We start from the raw sequence: 15,848 nt of genomic DNA, 5'->3' as shown, positions 1-15,848 counted from the left end.
AGCAATATGCGAATTCTTTAACCAGACCTATTTGCCCAGCCTAAGCAGGAGTTGAGCACGGATAGTGCTTAAATCGCCAAAAAGCACGCATATAATCACGCGTTCTAAGGCTGCTGAGAAGCTGCATTGCAATAATAATCATTAACAATTGTAAGCCGTATTTCATCCGTAGATCCCAAACAGTTGTACCGTAGTATGTTACCATGTCCCCCCCCCCCTCACCCAGCAGTGATATTGGCAAAGAGCTGCCTTATTAGCACCGAAACATAGATTATATTTTTGGATTTCAAGCTTTCGTGACTGCAGGGATTAATATTCTTGGTTCTTTCGGTAAAGTCACGTAGAAGGGAAATAATTAAATATTTTTTTTTTATAAAACTAACAAATTGAAAAATAAATTGAGAATTTTTATTGTTTTATATATATTGTATTATTTTATTATTTCCCTTCTACGTGACTTTACCGAAAGAACCAAGAATATAGATTATATTGTTTCATCTTCTTGGTTCTTTCGGTAAAGTCACGTAGAATGGAAATAATAAAATAATAAAAATAAAACATAATAAAATAATTCTCACGATGTTTCGGCCAGAACGCAAGCAGCCGTCCTCAGGTGAAGAACAGGTCTGTCGATAAGACAGAGTCTGAATGACACGTCCTGGGCTTGGAGCGTCTATTTAAGCTGGGAGGGAGGAGGAAGAGCGCCTTGACAAAATAATTTGCATATCAAGAGGAATTTTAGCATATTTATGGGAAATGCAGATATGCGACTAGTACTACTTGTGAAATGCAACGGTCCTTCTGCAGAGCACAGAGGGGTTCAGTTTGACGAATTATAGTTGAAAATCGGCCGGGCAGTGGCAATTATCCACGGAGTCTATAAATCGGCCCTGTGGATGCAGCGATGGTTGGTGTATCACACATCGATGTTGTGAAACTCCCTTCCCGTAAGGCGTAAGAGAAGGAGCTTTATCCTGGCTCACCAGCAGAAGGCAGTAGAGCAAGTGGACTAATCTGTTTACATCTGTACGGGGATAGAGTGTTGCCCCCTCGCGCAAATGGGTTTCTCAAGCTCCGCCGGTTTCCTCCCGCTTGTATAAATACTGATCATTAATTGGCTGAAAAACATTTAACAAAAGAACCCAATGTCGCATGACCCTCATGACAAAAGGTCATACAACTCAATGTAGCTTCTCTGAATTAATACGTAAAGAAAGCAAAGCTATTGTGTGTATGCAGTATGTGTTTTACAGTGGAAGACTGTTAAAATTGCGAATCTCGAAACACTGATTCCTTTGGGGAGCTTAGTTGCACATATATGGAGTTTAAGAATCGACTTTTATTTGAAACATTGTTGCATAGGTACACCCCAACTAAATAATAACGACGCCAGTGATGGCAGTATTTCCATTTTTTAACCAGGGGGGTGCTCGTTGGGAAAAGCTGAGCTCTTTTGCAATAGAAGTCAAAGTCTCCCTAATCTCATTTCTGTTGGCAGCCCTGAGAAATCTGTACATTTCACATTTCCATGGCTGGTAACAGTCTATCCATAGGACCACCTCTTTTGACTTCCCACAATGTGGACATTAGGGTATGTACCCAGTAAACATGCAACGTTGGGGAAATGTTGGTATTGTGGTTGGAACCGTTGGACTAATGTTGGCCCAACGTTCCATGTTTACTGGAAAGTAACTACTGTATTAGGCATGAGACGGTTCACCATGAATTTGATGATTAGGGGTAGTGATTTTCTGTGAGTTGATTATACTTTTTCATGTCTACCGACTTGTTGGTATGTTTTTAGATTATTGTTTTTTTTTCTGCTTAATTTGGACAATTTTCTTCGTGTCGTTAGCCTACGTAACGAACAACTCGTTTTTCTTTTTACAGCCATTTGTTAATTAACTGCTGTTGTGAATGTCTGTTGATCATCGGGGTTGTTTGAGAATACTTCAACCACACTAGTTCGTGCGTATAAAAGGGAGGCAGCAAGACAGATTAACATATAACTCGCCACTTATGTTAGCAGCGGCACTTATGATTCCACGCATCTCCAAATAGCACGGTGACGACGTACGGTGCGAAAGAAGTTCAACATACACACGGCAGAGAAATTAACCCAGGTAACCAGGTTCATAGTGTAGTACAAGTAAAAACTGTACAGATTTAATATTTAATTAATCGAATTAAACGGGGTGTTCTTTTAGTTGTGGTTGTCGATGTACAGGTGGCAAATACACCTACTTTGTCACATCATAACGTTCTATTTAAACGTAAGACAACGTTTAAGGTCCTTTTCTCAAACTCCGAGAGAGGAAGGAGGAAACTTTAGCAATGTGGTGCCTCAGTCCATCAACATTCAAAATAAACACTCGGTTTTGCAAACTGTTTCCTTAAACTGTGTCATAATCTGCCGTTCTCATGTATGCTGTCAAATAGGGGCATTCACCCGGAACTTCATCGGCGGCTCTTCAGTAATGACTGGTCGTTTGGTGTTTACGTTTCCAGTAGAATCTCGATTATCCACGTGCGGTTTAGGGGCCGTCCATAAATGACGTCACGCACCTAGGGGGGGGGGGGTCAGACATTTGTGACGATGTGTGACGAGGGGGGGGGGGGGTTGAGAAATGTGACGTCACATCAAAATGCGCAACATTAAATAAATATAGACAACACGTTCTACTTAATTAAATAGACTTTTTAATAAATGTTTTCTCCTACAACATCAGAGTGCAGCGCCACATTAAATACGCACTACAATGACAATAGTTTAAAGCGATTTGAAGCATGTTTTATTTTTGGGGGGGAGGGGGGGGGTGTCCGAGCTTTGTGACGTCATATTTGAGCCGAATGGCTCACAGGGCTGTACCAAATAAATGAAAAAAAATTAACCCGTAAAAACAAAGTTTTTCACTATAAATCCTTTATATGCGTGGCAGCGGTTTTATTTTATTATTAATTTCTGTTTTTCTTGAGTAAGAGTTTCATTTTTATCACCTTGGTATTTTAAATTAAATATAAGGAAAGTCGTATATAAGGACATTGGTCTTTGAAACGGGCGGCTAGAGTCCTCTCGTCCTCTGGCTTGAGATGGCTGCCACCTATGGGTCAGATGATTGCCTGCCACCATTAAGCAATTGGTAATTAAATATAATTTATTTTTTCCTAAAAAGTGTAAAATTTTGGATTTTTTTCACGAAAATAAATTGTCACGCACAACGAGTATGTGTGCAAAATATCAGCTCGATTGGATCACGGGAAGCGGGTTAAAAAACGACCGAAAGATTTGCACGGTCGTAAGCGCGCAAGCAAGCAAGCAAGTGAACTTAATATAAAGGATTTTTAAAAACTGAAACGGAATTGGCCAAACATGGTGCAAGGACACTCCTGAAGTCTTGACTCCAGGATGCTATCTCAATTCTGCGTGGCGCCAAGAGGTGGCGCTGCGGTACCGTATACGGCCGGAAAAGTTTACAAACCCCCAATCAACAAGCGAGAGAGAAATTACGACTTGCCGAGACGAGGCATGAAAGAACACAAGGTGCCGTCCATAAATGACGTCACGCGATTTTGGACGATTTTTGACCCCCCCCCTCGTCCCACGGCGTCACAAAGAGTCAGCTCCCCCCCCTCAAATATGACGTCACAAAGCTCTGCCCTCCCCCCAAAAAATAAAACATGCTTCAAATCGCTTTAAACTATTGTCAGTGTGGTGCGTGTTTAATGTGGCGCTGCACTCTGATGTTGTAGGAGAAAACATTTATTAAAAATTATTTTTAATTAAGTAGAACGTGTTGTTTATATTTATTTAAAGTTGCGCATTTTGATGTGACGTCACATTTCTCAACCCCCCCCCCTCGTCACACATCGTCACAAATATCTTACCCCCCCCCCCCCCAGTTGCGTGACGTCATTTATGGACGGCCCCCAAGTCACAATTACGATACATATTCGTGATACGGGATACACTAATTTTTGGACCAAAACCGAGTAATCAGTCATCATTATCCGTGACCTATCGACTGCTGGACGAAGGATTCCCAAGTGATCGCCGTCTCTCCAACGTCTCGCGATGCAAACGTCCGTGCCTGCCCCTTTGACACGCGATCTGATCTCATCGCTCCATCTCTGCGGTGGATGCCCTCCCGAGCGCGTTTCCCTCCTTTTGATTCCACTCCGTCTCTAGCCTCGACCACCGGGGACGTGTCCCGTCTCAAGTCCACTTTTCTTAACAGCCAGTGCATGTTGCAATATTTGTTCGAATACAATAAAAATAACCTATAGTGGTGATGAACTTACATTTGTTTTAGTTATCATGCCCTGCACATTTGTTGAGTAGATGGCAATTTTTCACATTTGGTGACACCTCATTAGCAGTCTCACCAAATGTGCTATGAAGAAGGGCCATTGCTCGAAACGTCGCATCGGATATAACTTTCTTGTAAAGTTATTGACAAATATGTAAAAAAATAAATTCCTCCTTAGACAATTACAGGCGGCGAAGTAAAAAGTGGTTTATGACTGCAAACTGCGTGTTATGGCCCATATACAGGGCTCCCCCATGCGAGGCGCTATACGTATTCACCCACACACCTGTGTATATGGAATATATAAGGCAACGAGGGCAGAGGTCGGGCTCACAGATACGAGAGCGACACAGAGGCGAGAGCCACTCCAAGGGGATGGAGTCGCGGAGGTCACTGAAGGAGCCGTGGAGCATCGTCAGAGGCAGGCTTCAATCCATCCTCATCCCGACGGCCAACATTCAAGAGATACAGGTGACCTCCGGTGCATTAATTGAGTTGTATATTACGCAATTACGGAACAATGATATGTGTATATGCAGGTAGTCCTCTACTTACGATGGAGATGCGTTACGACGACCCCATCGTAAGTCAAAAATATCGTGAGTCGAAGATGGCCTAGCCTACCCAGGAGTCTTAACGAATGGTGATAATTTATCAAAACAGAGCAATTTGCAGTAGCGTACTGTATAAACTATATATTGTATGTATTTATTACTTACAATACTGTATTGCACAGTAAAATGAAAAGTAAAAAAAACAAGGTAAATTCTTAGCCTACCTATATGAACTGCAATTTAATAGAACATTTTTTTCAGGAAACAATCCTATCTGCTATATAAAAAAAAACTTTTAACATGCATCGAACGTATCGTATCGTGGTAACCCTAAAATGAAATCGCTAAAGCTACGTATCATACACGCATCGAATGTATCGTTCGCTGCTGCGTTTGCTTGCCGCGCGAAATTTAAAATATTTTACAGTTTTGTCGTATCGCTATAGTAGAGGACTGGAGCGGTGGGTCGCGCGTGCGGTGGTTAGCGCACTGCCCAACACATTCAGCGATCTCGAGTTTGCTTCCAAGCCACCAGTAACATCGATGGCGAGTTTTACGAGAACCGGTCTTTAGGCACTCCTCTGCATCGAACCGCACTGTTCCTGAGTGGTGAAGTATGGCCAAAACAACTTCCGTGCCCGACAACAGGCTGTACGTACATTTGGTTTAATACGTAGGCTTTCGCGACCAATATTATTCATAATCAACTTTTTTGGGCTAGATCGCGTACTCAAAAATTGTAAAAAAAATTGGCAATGTTGTGGTTTCACGCTTCAACACACCGGTGGGCTAAAGCAGTGAACTATTTGTCTTTTGTCAGCGTGACACTTTTTTTGCTGATTGGCCGTGTCGGGTGGTGGAGGGTTACGACACATTTATAAGTAACGCGATATAACCCAAAAACGTTGATTATGTATGTACATTGTTAGTGTTACGCATTTACACATGCCAATACAATTACTATACTACATCACTACATTTGCAGTAGGAATGTGTTTTTTTCTCTCTCGTTGCATCTGAAACTTTTGACAAAATCCTCTGACGAGAAGGAACTTTCGTCACAACGTGCACTGTTCGCTGTGTGTACTGGACTTCATGTAAGCAAGATTCATTATTCGTATTTGCAGCGCGTTGTCAATCCACTGCTGGATGAAGGCCGCTTTCCCCTGTACAGGTCGTGGGAGGTTTGTTTAGACCGCACTTCACCATCGCTGGTCAGTGCCGTGATGGTGTGTACATACGTATGTTGAACTTCCTTCACACCGTACCTAACCAACCGTGCTAACTGCACAAAAAGCAGCTCTAAATAAATTCGTTTTCAACCTAGTTTTAAAAGTCCAGAGCTCCACGTGGCTTCCTAATATCGGAATGAAGAGCGTTCCAGACGGCCGCAGAAGCGCATCTACAAACGTGCGATGCATTTGACCGTCTTGACATTTTTTAAGTGCTCAAAAGACAGACATTCACGGCGTGTCCCCGTCGTTCAAGAAGTTTACAGGAAGCGATATAAACTTTCGGGGCCATTCTACAAGGCGTGCACACTGATCACTGCGAGAGTTTCACAGGGACGTATACGCAATAGGCGTAGGCGGGCGAGGGTCGGTGTCGATGTGTCCATGCAACCAACTGATTCCGCTTCGCTGCCTTCTGCTGCCCAAACAATAAGCACCGCGAAATAATTCATGTGGCCTGCACTACCACTTAATTAGCTGCACACATTACGAGCACCCTTCGGAGCGGAGGGTGGCTGGCTGGTTACTCACGGTGCATGAGAACTGAGCGGAGACCCCCCGTGTACCCAGGGCAGAGAAAGACGATCCCACGCAGAGGCACATTTCATTATTTCCTGGCCACACATTAACCCATCGCCTGCCAAACGCGTTACCCTGGCTGGGCTATAACCGCATGGCTTGTATGTGCCCACCACACACAACTGACTGTCTATGCACTTCGGTGGGGTTCGATTCCCGACAGCGTTTTTGTTTCCGTTTGGTTTGGAAACACGTGTAGTACGACAATTGTAAACATCAGAAGTTTTAGAAGTTAATTGTAATTTATTACAAGGGACACGGTTGTTACGAGTGTGTGGAGAGGGAAGCAATGCGCGGGATACAGCAACAACAACAACATCAGCAGCAGCAACAGCAACAAGCAGAGTTGACACCCGAAGAGGTGAGTGTGGTCGCGTGGCAATGTTTAGAGGGGAGCGGTGGCGCAGTGGTTGGCGCACTGCGTTACGTAGCAGCGGATTGACAAAAGGGACTGTAATAAGGTAACATCACCATCAGCCGTGATCTATCCGCTGCGTGTGTTGCCAACACGCTCAGTCGAGGCAACGCGCTGATGGCTACAACAACACAGCGGCTAAAAACAACTCTGCCGAGTTCCAGTAATTCAAATCGATTTGAGTCTGAGCACTGAGCGGCGTGGTGAAGTATGGTCAAACATCTCCCACGGCCGATACGGCGTGCAAGGGGGTCTTCATGCAGCAGCGGATTAATTGACAAAGGGTCGTCCAGCACTCGTAACGATTCACATTCCTGGCGACGTTACATTATTTAGTCTCGGATTAAATGTCTTCCATTGTATCTCGTTTTTTCTGTCACGTTCAATATAGCTTTGACCTCGTTACATAGCAGCTCAACCTATCTATCAAATACACACATTTTCTTACGAACGAGATTCGATTCACCATGAGCCTAAATAGGGTACCGTTTACGAAACGATGAATCGATGTTTTGTTACACCTCCCAGTATAAAAGCACGTACAGTAAATAGTTTAATAGTTGTGTTTAATATCTCCTGCGTCTGAAGATGATGATTATAGGAGGGATTGCATCTGATAACGCGTGCAGGATGTTTAACTTTAAACTATTATACTGTACTCTATAAGTGTAGGGCGTAATTCACTTTACGTATTCACCCATAAAAGCCCCACCGATCTCTCTCGAGACTCTTTTTCAGGAGGGTCCTTTTAGATTTGGGATGTTTGGCGTCGTGTGGGAAGAAACCAAGCCACGTACTGCCTGCCTTCTCTGGTCTATTCCAAGCCTCATGCCTACGACACCTGGCAAGCATTGGTGGTGGTCACCCATCCAAACACTAACCAGGCTCAACTTTTGCTTGGCTCACGAGATCGGACGCGATTGGGCTTGTTGAGGGTAATTTGGTATTTTGCCAATTACTCGTACTGTAGGGCCATTATAAGTAGCCCTTAGCGGGCTTATATTGGCACTGCACTCGACTTCACCGATCTGAGATTCCACATTTGGCCTTTGCCGTCCCTTAAGTGTCCATCCCCCACGTGTGTCTAGAGCAGGGGTCTGCAACCAAAATAACAAGAGCCATTTTTGGAGGGAATTCGGTAAAAAAGAGAGAGACAAAACTGTATTTCAAGAGCCGCAATCCACGTGGATACGAGACGATGGTCCCGAATCAATGACGTCACGAAGCAGCAGTCCTTAAAGAGCCACATGCGGCTCCGGAGCCGCTGGTTGCCGACCCCTGCCCATGGTGAACTGGACTCCCAAGGTGAACTGGACTCCCATGGTGAACTGGAATTCCATGGTGAACTGGATTTACACGTGGAACTGGACTTCCATGGTGAATTGGACTCCCATGGTGAACTGGAATTCTATGGTGAACTAGACTCCCATGGTGAACTGGAATTCCATGGTGAACTGGATTTACACGTGGAACTGGAATTCCATGGTGAACTAGACTCCCATGGTGAACTGGAATTCCATGGTGAACTGGACTCCCATGGTGAACTGGAATTCCATGGTGAATTGTACTCACATGGTGAACTGGACTCCCATGGTGAACTGGACTCCCATGGTGAACTGGACTCACACGTAGAACTGGACTTCCATGGTGAACTGTAAACACATGGTGAACTGGACTCCCATGGTGAACTGGACTTCCAGTGGTCAGGAGTCAGCAACCAAAATAACAAGCAGGGCCATTTTTGTTATAATTTCAAGAGCCCGCACTCTGCAGTCCTTAAAGAGCCGCATGCGGCTCCTGAGCCGCAGGGTGCCGACCCCTCGTCTCCTTCGTCTCGAGCGTGAGAGCTCGGGGTGAATTCAGCGCTCGTCACAACTCCACGTAATGGGATGTAGATTGTAAGCTCACCGAGCGAGGGGCCCTGAATAGATAATTAGCTTTCCACGGGAGCTTCAAACGCATGTTTGCCGAAGAGCCATCGTGTCCAACCGGATCCCTGACTGAAGTGGAGCTTGAGAACGGGCGAACATCAGCCCTTCAGTGACAGCTGTGTAGCCTATAAGCAATGTGTGTTTTTTGGTGGGGGGTGGGGGGGTCAGTATCGTAGTGTGGTTGGCATGGGCCCCTCGTACAAGGCTTGAAATGAGCCCCCCCCCCCTGTCAAATCTCTCGCCCCCTCTCTTCGTAGCCCAGTGCCTTGGCCCCTGAGGCTCTGGCCCGTGGGACCCGGTGCAGTTGTACCGCCTGCACACTCGCTATCTTCCACGCCACTGTTTTGCAGATATGCGCGCTGTATAAATGTCCATGACATTTCAATATGTACTTTCCTTCCATGCATTTGAAATGTGGAATTTTTGTTTCTAAATTAAACACTCCAAAGAAATTGGTAATGGATGTCTAAATGTACACGAGACACTGTTCCTTGGTAATTTCTATATTTACAGTAATTACGTTTCCTCCAGTAGTATTTCATCGGAATGTATTCCTCCCCTCCTAATCAATATTTGCTTAAATCATTAATTGTTGGGGGTGGGGGGTGGGTAGGGGGTCGGTGGAGTCCAGGGGAATCCACGTGGCTAAACCCTGTGTGAGTAAGAGTTGCGTTCGTGCAGCACGGTCGTTGTTATCGTTGCTGCATGAGGCTCTGGACCTGGGATCACCACCAATATTGGGATTCTAACTGAGCCGTCGATGCTGCATGGCATGGCTTGGCAACAGGGCTTGGTCGGCTACAGGGTTTCAACGGACGCAGAAGTGTGGGTGAGTAGATGCTCGATAACATTACTTGCCCCAACAGTCTGTGAAGGTTGTTGGGGCACATCACCCCCATCGTGTCCCGTTCCAGCCTTAATAGGTGCTCGCTAACAACACTTGTCCCGACAGTCTGTTAAGGCTATACGGGGATTTGTTGAGAAATGGAGCGATATAGATGCTGCTTGATCCGCCTCTCGTACTTCATATTTCCATCGTCATGATGATGATCATCATTATCAATCGTCTAGGTCTCTAGGAGGACTGAATCGCCCGGAATGCGTTCGGTCTCGACAGATCTCGGAAGCTAAGCCAGGGTTTGAACCTCGATAAGTGCCTCGGATTATATGAGCGCTGCAACGCAAGTGTTTAAAAGACTTCTGCGGAGATATACCTCGTCGGCAGCGGGCAGCCTCGGCGAAATAACATTGCCAAGCAGCGCCAACCTCCGACATTCCACCCACCGACCGGCGTCGTGAAGTATGATCGAGGAAGCCACCGCGACCCGCGCGGCGTGGGAGGAAGGCCCCCTTTTATCGAGCGGTTGGATTCCACCTCTCAATTTCTGTACGGTCAACGTCCGTGTGCTGTGCGTCTCTCTCTCTCTCTCGTTAACGTCCGTGCCTATTGTCCGCTCTGTCTTTGTCTTGACGCGCGCGTTACTTTGATGCACGAGCGCTGTCATTTGTAAGCGAGGAATTAATAAATATTAATTTTGATGTTTTACCTACGTGACTTTACCGAAAAAACCTAAGAATATGAATCCTTGCAGTCACGAAAGCTTCAAATCTAGAAGAAGCGAGGACTTTTAGCCGCCCACGTGAGCAGACCACGCACGCCCTGTCACTCAAGATGCTTATTAATGAATACTAATCAATGTGCGCTGCACTGCACGCAGTTCTTTACACTGCAGCTGTATTCGTGTTAACTTGTATTTTGAGTCCGCTACCATGGGCATGTGTACACAGCACTACATATATGCGACGTTGTGAGCAGTGCAGCAACATCTATACGGCCAAGTAGTTGCACTGCACTTCTATGCTCCGACGCCCACATTATCTCCCATCTTCACCAACCCGTCACTGACCAGTGCGGTCATTAAGCACAGTACGTGTCAAATAACGCCCCACGACACTCGCAGGCGTGGGGAGGAGGTTCCATCATCCAGCAGTGGATTGCCAAGAGGTTTGTGCACACGTGGTATGCGTGGGGTGCACGGTGTGTTAATGTCCATTCCTCGACGTGCGTGGGATGTCCCCCGCTCTGTGCCCTTTCGTTGATTGTCTCTGCTGGATTCTTGGAAAGGCGAGCCAAGTCGTCGAGCTGAGCGCGGAGCGATCCATTGATTCGATGATTCTGGGAGAGAAAGATAGAGAGGGCGAGGGGAGAGGATGCAGAGGGGAGGGGGGGCAAAGGCGAATTCTTTGCCTGCCTGGTCACGACGTTTCGATTGCAACACAAGCAATCAGCATCACCTGATGCTGATTGCTTGTGTTGCAATCGAAACGTCTTATTTTTATAATTTTATTATTTCCCTTCTACGTGACTTTAACGACAGAACCAAGAATATGCTTGCAACTTATTACCCGTGGCAGACGACGGGGCGGAGAGTCGAGTCAATGATGTGCCGCATGGAAAAAAGAGAAAGGAATGGGAGAGGGAAGAGGGAAGAGAAAGAATGGTGCGCAAGAGGAAAAGGATGGACAAAGAACGGAGAAAAGGAAGTAAAAAGTTCAGGAAAGATGAGGCTCGGGAGGAAGAGGCTACGTCAGGCCCGAGCGGCTGCACGAAGCAGCGGCTGTTTTCGTAAATTACACTTCAGGAGCTATCAATCCTGCATTAATATGTTTTGCTAGGTGCTGTAACTTGAGTAGGCAGTGGGTATGTATTGGGAGCGGTAGTGTAGCGGTTAGCGCTACGCTGCGCTATGAACCTGGTGACCCGGGTTCGATTCCCGCTCACGGCCAACACCCAGTGACGATTATCTAAATCGGTCCTGGGCCTCCCCTAGGTCGACTCAGCCTGAAATTAGTACCTGATGCGGTGTGTAAACATAGCCACTGGGGAGACAAAGGCGGTCGTGCGTGGTGCTAGCCACCCACCCCCTCGTGTACCGTTCCGGCCTTCATAGGTGCTCGCTAACAGCACTTGCCCCTACAATCTGTTAAGGCTATACGGGGGAATCTTTGTCTTTGTATGTGGGAGCGGGAGTGCAGCGGTTGGCGCGCTGCTCTACGATCCCGGCAACCCGAGTTCGATTCCCACTCACGGCCAACACCAGTGACGATCATCTGAACCGGTCCTGGACCACCCCTACATCGTAATATCTGAACCAATTATGCATCTCCCCTATGTTGACTCCACCTCAAATGAGTACCTGGTATGGTGAGAAAAATATCGTCGCTTGGGAGACAAAGGCGGTCTCGGACGTGGTGCTGGCCACCCACCTCCTTGTATACCGTGCTGGTGGTCTTCATAGGTGCTCGCTAACAGCACTTCCCCCAAAAAGCTTGTTTAGGCTAGACGGGGGGGATCTTTGACTAGTCGTGTGTATGTAGTGTGTAAATGTCAGCACTAGAAAGATAAAGGCGACTGGGTGCGGTGTTGGCCACATGACCTCCCTCGTGCAACGTGTCCACCTTAATAGGTGCTCACAAACAAACAGTGCAGTCTATCAGTGCTACACAGGGAGATCTTTGTCGTTTTTCTCCCTCGTGTGTGTCCACGTGTGTGTATGTGTGTGTCGATGTGTGTGCGTCGTGTGCTAACAGCACTTGCCCCAACAGCCTGCGTCGGCTACACGGAGATCTCTGTCTTTGTACGAGTGTGGCACGATTGGCCCTTTTAAATAGCTGAGCAGAAGTCGTTTTCATTAGCATTTGTTCCGTCTCCCTGTCTCCTTGACTACAGACGCTGAGGCTGTGGGTCGGGGGTGCCACGTGAAGGGACAACACATACGAACTTTCAAAGCTTTATACCACGCTGCAACAGTTTTTCAGTTTTCATTTCATTCAGTTTTCATTTATCTGGTATAGCCCTGTGAGCCATTCGGCTCTTGAATCGGGTGTAACCGCAACAAACAAAAAACATGAACAAGAAAACATCTTAAAGTGACTATGCGCAAACAGAAAACAACTGCCTTGATTCGCCACAAAGTGGCTGTGACGTCCCTGCCGCGATTGTGCCAGGCTAAGTGCACTTCGAGGCCATGTGACGTGTCGGAGCCTTGCTGGTAGGAGGAGGTTACAGGACAGACCCAGGTTTTATGGCTTAAGTGACCAGGATAGCTGGCACTAACTGCTCCTTCCTCGTCCAAATTGATAGGTTCTGCGTCTACGGTGTGCCCTCGGTATTCGCGAGGGATACGTTCCAGAGACGCTAGTGAATAGCACATTTCGCGGATAATGATATTGGTCTACGAGAAACCTATCTTTGAGGAATGACCTTAAATAAATACATAAATAAGCTATTAATTACTGTGCATGAAAAATATCATAATAACACGAACAAAATGTGGTTATAATAAACAGCCCACGCCATGGATGTCATGGCGTGGGATGCGCGCGTATCGTACACGAATTTAGTCAACGTCTGCAGATGCCTCTAAAGTTGCGCGAAGTTCTCTTATTTCATCACTTAATCTCATCACTTTATCTTATAACTTTATCTCATCGCTTTATCTCATCGCTTTATCTTATCACTTTATTTCTCTCTCTCTCTCTCTCGAGATGCAGTCATGTAGAGTTCCAGAAACGATTCGCGGAGAGTCAAAATCGTGGATAGCAAATTGGTGAACAAGGAGGGAATGCTGCACTCAATGAACTCTGTCGCACTGCACGAGAAGTTCCACGCTGATGATGAATATGTAGCCGATGAACCACAACTTATCTTCTTGAGTTTTTTGTTGTCCTTCCCCCGCACCCCCGATTAGCATGGTAGGCTACTTCCAGTGCGAAAGAAGTTCAACATACATACATATTGCCAGGCATCCTACGCGAACAAGACACTTATCGATTCCTCCCACATTTGTATTTGAATCAATATTATTTAAAATGAAGTTTATAGTTATTTTATAATTTAGAAGCTAGAATACAACACATGCGGACTAACACCATTACCCTCGAAAGCACATTGGATTAAAATGGGATGCCTGTGTGTAATGTTAGTGTGTGCGTGTATGTTTTTGTGTGTGTGAGTGACAGTATGTGGAGCGGTTGGCGTGCCACGCTACGAAACCGAGTTGGATTCCCGCTCACGGCAAACACCAGTGACGATTATTTTAACCGGTCCTCCCCTAGGTCGACTTAGCCTCATATGAGTACCCGGTGCGGTGTGTAAACATCGCCACTGGGTAAACAAAGGCGGTCGGGCGTGGGGCTTGCCACCCACCCTCTCGTGTACCGTGCCAGCCTTCATAGGTGCTCGCTAACAGCACTTGCCCCGACAGCCCATAAGGTTACAATAGGATGCCTGTATGTAATGTTGCTGTGTACGTGTATGCTTCTGTGTGTGAGAGAGAATGTATGTTGGTGATTAAGTGTGTTGGTGTGTGTGTGCTGTATTGGAATGTGCATGTTTTGATTTCCGTGTGTGAGTGTTTTTGGAGTTTGTTGGTATGTGAGTCGAGTATGTTGGAATGTGAGGGTGTTGGAGTAGATTGGTATGTGATTGCATTGGTGTCTGTCGTGGTGGGGAGTGGTGATGCAGTGGTTAGGGCGCTAACCACAGCGGAGTTCGATTACCGCTCACGACAAATTAGTTCCTGGGCCTTACCTTGGTCGACTCAACCTTAGATGAATATTCTGGTGAGGTGTGTAGATATCAGCACTAGATAATAAAGGCGGCCGAGCGTGGTGTTTGCCATGCCACCCTTTTGTGCCGGCCTTCATAGGCGTGAACAACATTTCCCCTAGGTCTGTTAAAGCCTTTATGTGGGTCTTTGCCTTGTGTTGGTGTGTGTGCTCACACACCCTATTTGTGACCGCCTGTGGTCAGCTCCAGGGTGCTGATTATACCGGTGCCGAGTAATTAACGGCCTTTCTTGTGTTTATCCATGCGCTTTGCATCTTTACTGGCAACATTGGTCAATTAGTGGTAATTGTTGGGCCCTCATATCCACGTGCAAAGGTGAAGGCTGCCTTCTGTGCGTGTGTGTTAGTTGTGTGGGTAACGGTAGTGTAGCGGTTAGCGCGCTGCACTACGAACCCGGCGACTGGAGTTCGATTCCCGCTCGAGGCCAACACCAGTGGCGAATATTTTCACCGGTCCTGGGCCTCTCCTAGGTAGACTCAGCCTTTAAATGAGTATCTGGTGCAGTGTGTAAACATCGCCACTGGTGCTCGCCACCCACCCTCTCGTGTTCCGTGCCGGCTTTCATAGGTGTTCGCTAACAGTACTTGCCCCAACAGTCTGTTAAGGCTATACGGGGGTATCTTTGTCTTTCTTGTGAGTGCAGATGCACCGCCTTCACACCAAGCAGCTATGCCACTGCCACCACATGCGAAACACATAATGGATTCCTCCCGTCTAAATACAGATTCTAATTTTGCCCACCAAACATCCCAAAAGCAGACATCCCACGAAAATGAGTTTTGAGACTCGGCGGGTCTTTCCCGGTAAATGAATGTTCTCGAAGCCATGAGGTTCACCATATGACCGTGTGATGTGGGTGTGTGTCCATCTCCAGCGTCGTCGCTATCGAGCGTGCAGGCTGTCCAACTGCACCGGAGCTCAAATCCTAGGCTTCAGACTACAAGTGGGGGGAGGGGGGGGAGAGAAATCAGAAACACGGGGACTCCGTTTCATTCCTTGCACCAGGGGCCATTCCAATGACGTTGCACCACTGACCTGGCTTGACTCCTTTCCACCGTCAGTGTTGTCAGTGACCAACATCAGAGGCATTGGAGGCACCAGACGGCGAGTGGAAACTCCACATTACTGGTGCCGATCCGATTGTGTTGCGCAACAGAAATGTTGGCTTGCCACGGAACAAAGACGGTCACTGCATCAC

At 46.6% G+C, this 15,848-nt stretch overlaps 1 protein-coding gene across 1 annotated transcript in view; it reads left to right on the top strand.

The window, feature by feature from the left end:
- Nucleotides 1-4,655: 4,655 nt before the first annotated feature.
- Nucleotides 4,656-15,848, top strand: part of DNAH5 (dynein axonemal heavy chain 5) — a 117,253-nt gene continuing 106,060 nt past the window's right edge. The window contains exon 1 of the mRNA XM_061548140.1: nt 4,656-4,778. Coding sequence (XP_061404124.1) covers nt 4,683-4,778 — 96 coding nt within the window. The 5' untranslated portion in view covers nt 4,656-4,682. The remainder of the gene's footprint in view (nt 4,779-15,848) is intronic.

This window comes from Lethenteron reissneri, chromosome 9 (assembly GCF_015708825.2).
Source record: "Lethenteron reissneri isolate LAM-NWPU_2019-01 chromosome 9, ASM1570882v1, whole genome shotgun sequence".
Taxonomy (NCBI): domain Eukaryota; kingdom Metazoa; phylum Chordata; class Hyperoartia; order Petromyzontiformes; family Petromyzontidae; genus Lethenteron; species Lethenteron reissneri.
This window is presented reverse-complemented; position numbering and strand designations above follow the sequence as displayed.